At 36.3% G+C, this 12,237-nt stretch overlaps 1 protein-coding gene across 3 annotated transcripts in view; it reads right to left on the reverse strand.

Moving 5' to 3' along the window:
• GBE1 (1,4-alpha-glucan branching enzyme 1) overlaps positions 1-12,237 on the reverse strand; it is a 284,943-nt gene that overhangs the window by 92,074 nt on the left and 180,632 nt on the right. For 2 of the 3 annotated variants that reach the window (XM_082392426.1, XM_082392428.1), the window contains 2 exons: positions 12,113-12,228; positions 3,603-3,730 (listed from right to left, as the gene is read on the reverse strand). In XM_082392426.1, coding sequence (XP_082248552.1) covers positions 3,603-3,730; positions 12,113-12,228 — 244 coding nt within the window. The remainder of the gene's footprint in view (positions 1-3,602; positions 3,731-12,112; positions 12,229-12,237) is intronic. The other variant, XM_082392427.1, reaches the window with a different exon arrangement.

Consider the following 12,237-nt stretch of genomic DNA (forward strand, 5'->3'; position numbering starts at 1 on the left):
TAAAAAAATAATGGTACAAGGACCCGGATGCAACAAAATACATTATTATAACAACTGTGGTAAAATATGGGACAAGTACCAGCAATTCTAACTCCACAATGTCTTTCCAATAAATTCTTTTCCTTTGCTCCATTTCTACAGACACTACCTTATTTAACCTACATTACTGTTTTCTTCAACCACTATGTTTCCAAACAAAGTTCCCCATCTCCAGTTTCTCTTTATCCTAATTGCTGCTGAATAGTCTGCTCCTATCACTGCCTGCAAATAGCTTTCAATAGCCAACAATAAAAACCTCAAATTCTTCAATTTAAGATATAATTCAACAAGTATACTTTAAGCGTTGACAATATAGTTCACTATTTGATTATCGGCTTCCTCATTCACTGTTAAAATTTAACATCCATGGAGCAGGACGTTTGTTGCTGTTCCTGACGCCGCTGTCCACTGACATATGCCAGGAATCTAGAATAGTAGAAGAGTCGCTGGCATAAGGCAGGAACTCAGTAACTCCCTGCTGAGTGAATGCATGAAGGTGCTGCCAAGGATTTCAAGATACATAAGACATAATACTTGACTTGCTGGATTCATGAACTAGGACCTAAATGAACATGCACACACATACACTTATCACGAAATGACAATGTGCGTGGCTGTCATAATTGTTAGCTGAAGTCCACAGAAAGTGCAAGGAAGAGACCTCTATCTTTCCGTCGTTATTTCCACTACTTCATTTCAAATATTCAATACCTCATCCACTTTGAAACATTTACTCTTCCCTGTGCTTGTCACAAGCTTTTCTGTGTGTGTCATCACCCAAATTCTTCTTTGGATCATTTTCCTTACTTCCTATGAAAGACTATCACATACTCTGAGCTCTCTGAGACTTAACTGCTTCTTCTTCCACAACACACCTCATCCTCAAACTCGTCCCACAGAAAAGCTGGAAAAAAAGAAACATATGACCTCTCTGGACTGCCAAAATATGTATTAATTGTTTTCTAATGGAAGAGAGCTACAGTTAAATATAGTACATGGTGGAATACATCCATAAGAAAATATTTGTCAATAATATCTTATTTCTACATACTTCCTTAGAGTTTATAAAAGTGAAAAAAGATGAATTAAAAAAAGTGAAAAAGGATGAATGGTTAACAGAAAAGAAACCATTTTAAAAGAATTGTATTTATCAAAATATGTCACATTTTCACAGATATGATAGGCATTCAGTTCAACTCCTTATAAACACTGGCTGAATATGTATTAAATCTCAGGCACCTGGAATAGGCACAGGAATTACAGACACAATGCCTTCCCAAAAGAATTTTCATAAGACCCAGAGTTTTCCTAAGACTGGTGATAAGATGGCATTAAAGATCAAGATAATTTTTCTCAAGAAAACATTAAGGTATAGTCTATATTTGGTCTACAGGTAGTTTTAGCAAATAGTTTGAAAGGAAATAGAATCTGCTAAGAAAAATATTTGGACACCAACTGGTCTTAACTCCTAAATCTGACTCCTAGAAGGCTGCCCCATTAATGCATATGAGATATTTCTAGCTCTCTTTTGGAAGTACAGAGTTAATGACTATTCTTTTAAAATCTTAAAAGAAAAAAAAATAAGTGAACATAACGGTCACTAAAATAAATATACTTTAAACATAAAGGGGTTGATGCTTACTGACATAGGATATTAAAATGATCATGTATGTTTCAAATGAAGTTAAAATAGTTTTAATTCTTTAATACCTAAAAATGACTCATGACTATTCCAGAGGGGGAAAAAGCCTCAGTCATCAAAAAAATATTTTTAATTAATACAGCAAATATAACCATGTATAATAGTAGATATACAGAAAAAAGTCTTCAATTTTAATAACTATCATTATAAATAAATTCAAATTTCTACTACAGGACTTCATGTATAACGTATTGCATTGCATTGATTACACCACATTCCTTTCTTAAAAAAAAAAGTTCATGAGGATCAATTCCACATTTTGAAGAGACTCCCACTAGACAGAAAAGTGATGTATTGAAATTGAAGTAGTTTTCAATTTAAGTAGAATAAATTGAAGACACATCTTGTTTTAAAAATACCTAAAACCAAGTAATATAAAGTAGGCTAAAGTCTCAAAGTTTCCTTGGTAGAAACACTGATAATCAGACAAGAGCTCCCTTGATGATGAAACTATTTTACTTCAAATGAATGGAAAGATCAATGTAACAATTTTAAATTCCATGTATTAAATAATTACTACTTTTTCTTCAGTACCCACTTCTGATTTGTGCTGTCATTAACTGTTTGTAGTAATTTTTCATATATAATGTCTCGGCTTCAAATTGCCATAAATATAATTGACAAACTAATTAATTTTTTTGATGTTTGACAGATAATATTAAAATATATAAAGACAAAATAAAAGTTTAAAAATACTAATTTACATTAAAAAACATTCAGCACAGAAAGTATTAGCATAAGTACTAAAAAGACTTATAAGTTATGACCAAATATAGGTAGGTAGAGATTGTGAAACAATACAGAGTATCAAAATGGCATTGTAATTGTGGGATTTTTAAATTTTATATGAAAATTTACCCCAGGAATTTAGGATCTATTGCTCTATTCCTAGAAGATATTTAGGAGGCAAAAGGTCTCTGTTCTCGATCCAGCGATAAACCAGGAAATCATATCACCTAGTTTGAGATTTGGAGTTTTGAGAAATGATGTATAGATAAAAGGCTATACAAATAATAAACACTACAGGAAGGAGACTGTCACTACTGCATTTCATTCCAATGAACAAAATGCCAAAAATGTGAAAATACACCTTAACTCTGACTCTTTCAACAATAGCCTTACTACTCTTACATGCCAACCACTACACTTTGTATAGAACAGTTTTAACACACTAAGTTCAATTTTAATAATAATTCCTAGTTAGAGGACTCACAAAACCAGAGGGACTTTACTACTAAATATAAATTAGCCTAAGCATTTAACAAACTTCTTAATTTATCAAATTTATCACCAAGAGGGGAATTGTCAATTATGCATATACCGAATTATATCATTACAGTGCAGCTTTGGGACAGTTAATCATGAACCTTCAGTAATCATGAATAACTAGTGAACATTTGGCAATTTGAGAGCAATAACGTAAACAAGAATGGTAATCGCATCAGAACAAGAGAGGTTTCAGAGAAGCTCGCAGGCAGTGATCCATGACATCTCTAATGATTAAACCAGAAAGGAAAAAAAAACTTAAATAGTCGGACGCATATTAATATTCAATTCTTTTCTGTGCTGAAGGTCACATGGCAAAAGGACCTGTACACTGATTAGGGTATTTTACTTTCTAACCACTGGCAGTTTCTTTTTTAACAATGGAATAATGACAAGTAATTAGGGTACACTATCTGCCAATAGAAAAACAGTGAATTCTGAATAATATGCCACCCACACAAGGTAGCTGCACTATAGTCAGGGTATAATTGCACTTATGCAATTATTGACAACATAGAGATTATTCAAATATTGTATGCTGACAAAATGTTCTATTTTAAAGGGGGTCAGAGGGTAGAGATCATTATAGCTTTACCTCAGCTATTGTTATAGAATCTGGGTACAGCGTGTGAACCAAATGATTTGCCAACATGATATAAGTCAAAGCGTCTTCATCTACTTGTAGTCCAAAATACTCATGGTAGTCACCGGAAAAATTCTGACCTGGAGAACAGAAAACCAATATGGACGCATCATCTTGGCATGCAAGTCTTAACTCTGCACAAATGCCCCCACCAATTAGTTGGTTGATACCAGTTTTGTTATCATAGCAAAATGTCATGAACCAGCAATTATATGATTTAACTTACAAAAGTACTCCATATCTACATTCAAAGTTCAGACAATCCTGCAATTCAATTTTTGTTTTACAAAAGCAAACAAAAACCCTGTGATTTAAAATTTTAATTTAATTTGAACTGAATTTTACAGCAGGAAAATAAAGTAAAATGATACCAAAGAGGGCTTCCCTGGTGGCGCAGTGGTTGGGAATACGCCTGCCAATGCAGGGGACACGGATTCGATCCCCGGTCCGGGAAGATCCCACATGCCATGGAGCAACTAAGCCCGTGTGCCACAACTACTGAGGCTGTGCTCTGGAGCCCGCAAGCCACAACTACTGAGCCTGAGTGCCACAACTACTGAAGCCCGCGTGCCTAGAGCTCGTGCTCCGCAATGGGAGAGGCCACGCAATGAGAAGCCCACACACCGCAACTAAGAGCAGCCCCTCTCGTCACAACTAGAGAGGGCCCGTGTGCAGCAACGAAAACCCAACGCAGCCAAAAAATAAAGAAATAAAAGAAATAAATTAAAAAAAAAATGATACCAAAGAGATTCATAAGTTTTGTTTTAGATACATTTTTTGTCACACTAAGAGATATTAATGTTAGCTAGCTCCTATTCGATCCCTCTGAAGAAAAGCAAATATGAAAACCATCATAAAATTGAGACATAATGTTTATATTATTTTAAATATGGCTACAATTTATGCAGCATGGTTTTCCTATGATGACAAAAACAGTCTAAAATCCCTCAACTTCTACTTCCTCTTCCCCCACCTCCTGATTTGATTGCTTATAGTATATTTCACTTATTGGTATTATTATACTATGTACTTTATATTCCTTCAGTTGTCTACTCTTATTTTTAATTAAATCTAATTAGTGCTCAATGCCTGCCTTTTTCCCCCCTCATTTCCTATACCTAAGTTCTTTATTTTGGCTCCTTATTTTTCAGTTTGCTGGATTCTATCTCTAAAGGATATTTTCACAGGTAATTATGGAAGTTTTATTCTTCAAGTTCTTTCAGATTTACCCCTCAATGGCAATTCAAATATTCAATTCTCAAGTAACACTTTCTTTCCTTAAGAATTCTGTAGACATTGCTGTGGCAATACAGTGGTATGAGCCCAGGCATTTTTTTTCAACCATGAAGGTAAATTGTTTTTTCTTCTACATATTACCTGATGATTTTCTCTTTATCATGGAATTTTATAAATTAAACACTGTGTCTTAATGTTAATTGTGTCATCTCACTTTTTTTTCTGGTATATTATGTATTCTTTTGCTGTGCACATTATTTGTTTCTTTCTTTAATTAATTAATTTTTTAATCAATTTGATACACATCAGTGTATATATGTCAATCCCAATCTCCCAATTCAACACACCACGCCCTGCCCCCCACCCCCCACCCCCCACCACTTTACCCCCTTGGTGTCCATACGTTTGTTCTCTGCATCTGTGTCTCAATTTCTGCACTGCAAACCAGTTCATCTGTATCATTTTTCTAGGTTCCACATATATGCGTTATTAAACGATATTTGTTTTTCTCTTTCTGACTTACTTCACTCTATATGACAGTCTCTAGATCTATCCACGTCTCTACAAATGACCCAATTTCATTCCTTTTTATGGCTGAGTAATATTCCATTGTATATATGTACCAAATCTTCTTTATCCATTTGTCTGTCGATGGGCATTTAGGTTGCTTCCATGACCTGGCTATTGTAAATACTGCTACAGTGAACATTGGGGTGCATGTGTCTTTTTGAATTACAGTTTTCTCTGGGTATATGCCCAGTAGTGGGATTGCTGGGTCATATGGTAATTCTATTTTTAGTTTTTTAAGGAACCTCCATATTGTTCTCCATAGTGGCTGTATCAATTTACATTCCCACCAACGGTGCAAGAGGGTTCCCTTTTCTACACACGTTCTCCAGCATTCGTTGTTTGTAGATTTTCTGATGACGCCCATTCTAACTGGTGTGACGTGGTACCTCACTGTAGTTTTGATTTGCATTTCTCTAATAATTAGTGATGTTGAGCAGCTTTTCATGTGCTTCTTGGCCATCTGTATGTCTTCTTTGGAGAAATGTCTATTTAGGTGTTCTGCCCATTTTTGGATGGGGTTATTTGTTTTTTGAATGTTGAGCTGCATGAGCTGTTTATATATTTTGGAGATTAATCATTTGTCCGTTGATTCATTTGCAAATATCTTCTCCCATTCAGAGAGTTGTCTTTTCGTCTTGTTTATAGTTTCCTTTGCTGTGCAAAAGCTTTGAAGTTTCATTAGGTCCCATTTGTTTATTTTTGTTTTTATTTCCATTACTCTAGGAGGCGGATCAAAAAAGATCTTGCTGTGATTTACATCAAAGACTGTTCTTCCTATGTTTTCCTCTAAGAGTTACATAGTGACGGTCTGACATTTAGGTCTCTAACCCATTTTGAGTTTACTTTTGTGTATGGTGTTAGGGAGTGTTCTAATTTCATTCCTTTACATGTAGCTGTCCAGTTTTCCCAGCACCACTTATTGAAGAGACTGTCTTCTCTCCATTGTATATCCTTGCCTCCTTTGCCATAGATTAGTTCACCATAGGTGTGTGGGTTTATCTCTGGGCTTTCTATCCCATCCCATTGATCTATATTTCTGTTTTTGTGCCAGGATCATATTGTCTTGATTACTGTAGCTTTGTAGTATAGTCTGAAGTCCAGGAGCCTGATTCCTCCAGCTCCATTTTTTTCCCTAAAGACTGCTTTGGCTATCTGGGGTCTTTTGTGTCTCCAAACAAATTTTAAGATTTTTTGTTCTAGTTCTGTAAAAAATGCCATTGGTAATTTGATAGGGATTGAATTGAATCTGTAGACTGCTTTGGTAGTATAGTCATTTTCACAATATTCATTCTTCCAATCCAAGAACATGGTATATCTCTCCATCTGTTTGTATCATCTTTAATTTCTTTCATCAGTGTCTTATAGTTTTCTGCATACAGGTCTTTTGTCTCCTTAGGTAGGTTTGTTCCGAGGTATTTTACTCTTTTTGTTGCAATGGCAAATGGTAGCGTTTCCTTAATTTCTCTTTCAGATTTTTCATCATTAGTGTATAGGAATGCAAGAGATTTCTGTGCATTGATTTTGTATCCTGCAACTTTACCAAATTCATTGATTAGGTCTAGTAGTTTTCTGGTGGCATCTTTAGGATTCTCTATGTATAGTATCATGTCATCTGTAAACAGTGAGAGTTTTACTTTTCTTTTCCATTTTTATTTCTTTTATTTCTTTTTCTTCCCTGATTGCCATGGCTAGGACTTCCAAAACTACATTGAATAATAGTGGTGAGAGTGGACATACTTGTCTAGTTCCTGATCTTAGAGGAAATGCTTTCAGTTTTTCACCATTAAGAAGGATGTTTGCTGTGGGTTTGTCATATGTGGCCTTTACTATGTTGAGGTAGGTTCCTTCTATGTCCACTTTCTGGAGAATTTTTATCATAAATGGGTGTTGAATTTTGCCAAAAGCTTTTTCTTCATCTATTGAGATGATCATATGGTTTTTCTTCTTCAATTTGTTAATATGGTGTATCACATTAATTGATTTGCGTGTACTGAAGAATCCTTGCATCCCTGGGATAAATCCCACTTGATCATGGTGTATGATCATTTTAATGTGCTGTTGGATTCTGTTTGCTAGTATTTTGTTGAGGAGTTTTGCATCTATATTTATCAGTGATATTGGTCTGTAATTTTCTTTTTTTGTAGTATCTTTGTCTGGTTTTGGTATCAGGGTGATGGTGGCCTCATAGAATGAGTTTGGGAGTGTTTTTCCTCTGCAATTTTTTGGAAGAGTTTGAGAAGGATGGGTGTTAGCTCTTCTCTACATGTTTGGTAGAATTCACCTGTGAAGCCATCTGGTCCTGGACTTTTGATTGCTGCAAGATATTTAATCACAGTTTTAATTTCATTACTTGTGATTGGTCTGTTCATATTTTCTATTTCTTCCTGGTTCAGTCTTGGAAGGTTATACCTTTCTAAGAATTTGTCCATTTCTTCCAGGTTGTCTATTTTGTTGGCAGAGAATTGCTTGTAGTAGTCTCTTAGGATGCTTTGTATTTCTGCGGTGTCTGTTGTAACTTCTCCTTTTTCATTTCTAATTTTATTGATTTGAGTCCTCTCCCTCTTTTTCTTGATGAGTCTGGCTAACGGTTTATCAGTTTTGTTTATCTTCTCAAAAAACCAACTTTTAGTTTTATTGATGTTTGCTATTGTTTTCTTTGTTTCTATTTCATTTATTTCCACTCTGATCTTTATGATTTCTTTCCTTCTGCTAACTTTGGGTTTTGTTTGTTCTTCTTTCTCTAGTTTCTTTAGGTGTAAGGTTAGATTGTTTACTTGAGATTTTTCTTGTTTCTTTAGGTAGGCTTGTATAGCTATAAACTTTCCTCTTAGAACTGCTTTTGCTGCATCCCATAGGTTTTGGATCGTCTTGTTTTCATTGTCATTTGTCTCTAGGTATTTTCTGATTTCCTCTTTGATTTCTTCAGTGATCTCTTCTTTATTTAGTAACGTATTGTGTAGTCTGCATGTGTGTGTGCTTTCTACGTTTTTTTCCCTGTAATTCATTTCTAATCTCATAGCATTGTAGTTAAAAAAAAGATGCTTGATATGATTTCAATTTTCTTAAATTTACTGAGGCTTGATTTGTGAGCCAAGATGTGATCTTTCCTGGAGAATGTTCTGTGCGCACTTGAGAAGAAAGTGTAATCTGCTGTTTTTGGATGGAATGTCCCACAAACATCAATTAAATCTATCTGGTCTACTGTGTCATTTAAAGCTTGTGTTTCCTTATTAAGTTTCTGTTTGGATGATCTGTCCATTGGTGTAAGTGAGGTGTTAAAGTCTCCCACTATTATTGTGTTACTGTCGATTTCCTCTTTTATAGCTGTTAGCAGTTGCCTTATGTATTGAGGTGCTCCTATCTGGGTACATATATATTTATAATTGTTATATCTTCTTCTTGGATTGATCCCTGTGTCATTATGTAGTGTCCTTCCTTGTCTCTTGTAACATTCTTTAGTTTAAAGTCTATTTTATCTGATATGAGTATTGCTACTCCAGCTTTCTTTTGATTTCCATATACATGGAATATCTTTTTCCATCCCCTCACTTTCAGTCTGTATGTGTCCCTAGGTCTGAAGTGGGTCTCTTGTAGACAGCATATATATGGGTCTTGTTTTTGTATCCATTCAGCGAGTCTGTGTGTTGTGGTTGGAGCATTTAATCCATTCACGTTTAAGGTAATTATTGATATGTATGTTCCTATGACCATTTTCTTAATTGTTTTGGGTTTGTTTTTGTAGGTCCTTTTCTTCTCTTGTGCTTCCCACTTAGAGAAGTTTCCTTAGCATTTGCTGTAGAGCTGGTTTGGTGGTGCTGAATACTCTTAGCTTTTGCTTGTCTGTAAAGCTTTTGATTTCTCCATCGAATCTGAATGAGATCCTTGCCGGGTAGAGTAATCTTGGTTGTAGGTTCTTCCCTTTCATCACTTTAAATATGTCATGCCACTCCCTTCTGACTTGTAGAGTTTCTGCTCAGAAATCAGCTGTTAACCTTATGGGAGTTCCCTTGTATGTTATTTGTCGTTTTCCCTTGCTGCTTTGAATAATTTTTCTTTGTCTATAATTTTTGCTAATTTGATTACTATGTGTCTCAGTGTGTTTCTCCTTGGGTTTTTCCTGTATGGGACTCTCTGCGCCTCCTGGACTTGGGTGGCTATTTCCTTTCCCATGTTAGCGATGTTTTCGACTATAATCACTTCAAATATTTTCTCGGGTCCTTTCTCTATGTCTTCTCCTTCTGGGACCCCTATAATGCAAATGTTGTTGTGTTTAATGTTGTCCCAGAGGTCTCTTAGGCTGTCTTCATTTCTTTTCATTCTTTTTTCTTTATTCTTTTCTGCAGCAGTGAATTCCACCATTCTGTCTTCCAGGTCATTTATCCGATCTTCCGCCTTAGTGATTCTGCTATTGATTCCTTCTAGTGTATTTTTCATTTCAGTTATTGTATTGTTCATCTCTGTTTGTTTGTTCTTTAATTCTTCTAGGTCTTTGTTAAACATTTCTTGCATCTTCTCAGTCTTTGTCTCCATTCTTTTTCCTAGTTCCTGGATCATCTTCACCATCATTATTCTGAATTCTTTTTCTGGACAGTTGCCTATCTCCACTTCATTTAGTTGCTTTTCTGGGGTTTTATCTTGTTCCTTCATCTGGTACATAGCCCTCTGCTTTTTCATCTTGTCTATCTTTCTGTGAATGTGGTTTTTGTTCCACAGGCTGCAGGATTGTAGTTCTTCTTGCTTCTGCTGTCTGCCCTCTGGTGGATTAGGCTATCTAAGAGGCTGTGCAAGTTTCCTGATGGGAGGGACTGGTGGTGGGTAGAGCTGGCTGTTGTTCTGGTGGGCAGAACTCAATAAAACTTTAATCCCCTTGTCTGCTAATGGGTGGGGCTGGGTTCCCTCCCTGTTGGTTGTTTGGCCTGAGGTGACCCAACTCTGGAGCCTACCGGGGCTTTTTGGTGGGCCTAATGGCGGACTCTGGGAGGGCTCACACCAAGGAGTACTTCCCAGAACTTCTGCTACCAGTGTCCTTGTCCTCATGGTGAGACACAGCCACCCCCTGCCTCTGTAGGAGACCCTCTGACACTAGCAGGTAGGTCTGGTTCAGTCTCCCCTGGGGTCACTGCTCCTTCCCCTGGATCCCGATGCACACACTACTTTGTGTGTGCCCTCCAAGAGTGGAGTCTCTGTTTCCCCCAGTCCTGTTGAAGTCCTCTAATCAAATCCCGCTAGCCTTCAAAGTCTGATTCTCTACCAATTCCTCCTCCCGTTGCCGGACCCCCAGGTTGAGAAGCCTGACGTGGGGCTCAAAACCTTCACTCCAGTGGGTGGACATCTGTGGTATAAGTGTTCTCCAGTTTGTGATTCATCCACCCAGCAGTTATGGGATTTGATTTTATTGTGATTGTGCCCCTCCTACTGTCTCATTGTGGCTTCTCCTTTGTCTTTGGATGTGGGGTATCTTTTTTGGTGAGTTCCAGTGTCTTTCTGTTGATGATTGTTCAGCAGTTAGTTGTGATTCCAGTGCTCTCGCAAGACGGAGTGAGAGCATGTCCTTCTACTCCACCATCTTGAAGAATGTCTACTGCCTCAGTTTTTGTTTTTATCCTCATCTCAAAGTGGGAAAGCATGCTAAGTAACTCAGAATGTTTTTCTGTACCATTTCTTGGGCTCTCTACCCATAAAAAGCATATCCCATATCCGTGGATTTCAGTTCATTTCACCAACTTCACAATTCCTTGGAAAATACCTAGCCCTCAGCACAGCGAGGTTCTGCAGGGGCATGTAGGTGTTTTAATCTAGGAGAGGATATTTTTGAATTTTGTCTTGCTTGCCTTTTTCATCCCCTAAGTCAGCTTCTCTCCAAAGTGGAAGATATCAATGAAACCTGTCATGTCTTATAGATTCAACTTCTTCCCTAGGAATGTTTCGTGTGGGCAGCATCATGATTGAGAGCAGATAACAGCACACTTTGAATATAGCATCTTTCCTTGGCAGCCACTTTTTGATTTATACTCTAGAGTCAATTTTTTGGATTGGTTGTTGCCAGTAAATATTTGGTCATTAAAAAAAGAATAATTATTCTCCATGTTATCGATTGAAGGATTAGGATTCTGTGATCCCATTTCTCTGTACAACTTTTAAACTGAAGATCTTTGATCCATATTTTTAATTACAAATTAATTTATAATTTAATTTTAACTGAGCACAGCTATATTTAAAATATACATATTTTCTTCAATGTCTAATATGCAAAGGAACCCATACATTAACAAATGTTCTCATTTATTATTTTTGTTATTTATTTTTCATTACAACTGCTGTCATGTTCACAGCCTGAGGGTGCTGTAATAAATGGTATCCTTAAAAAACATTTTTAAAAGAATGCTACATATTAAGGAGAGCATATTATTAAGTAGATATATTTCAAAGAAAATCATTATCTTTTATGTACTTATAAAATATATTTGACCCAATCTCTTGCCAAAAGGGGATCAGAAGTGACCAGAGAAAAGACATACACAATGGAACTAATAAAAATCAATCCAACAATAACGGTTACTGCAGCGACATAACTGAACCCCAAGCCTGGTTGTAATCTTCCAGTAAAAAATAAAATAAAATCATTAGTTACATCTGTAATGTATCAGGTTACCTACCTATTCCATGGTGATGATAGAGCATGGATGTAACACCATCAAAACGAAATCCATCAAATCCATATTCTTCCAACCACCACCTTATGTTTGACAGAAGAAATCTTAAAACTTCCCAGCTAAAATAT

This window comes from Balaenoptera borealis, assembly GCF_965194805.1.
Source record: "Balaenoptera borealis genome assembly, chromosome: 5".
NCBI classification, from domain to species: domain Eukaryota; kingdom Metazoa; phylum Chordata; class Mammalia; order Artiodactyla; family Balaenopteridae; genus Balaenoptera; species Balaenoptera borealis.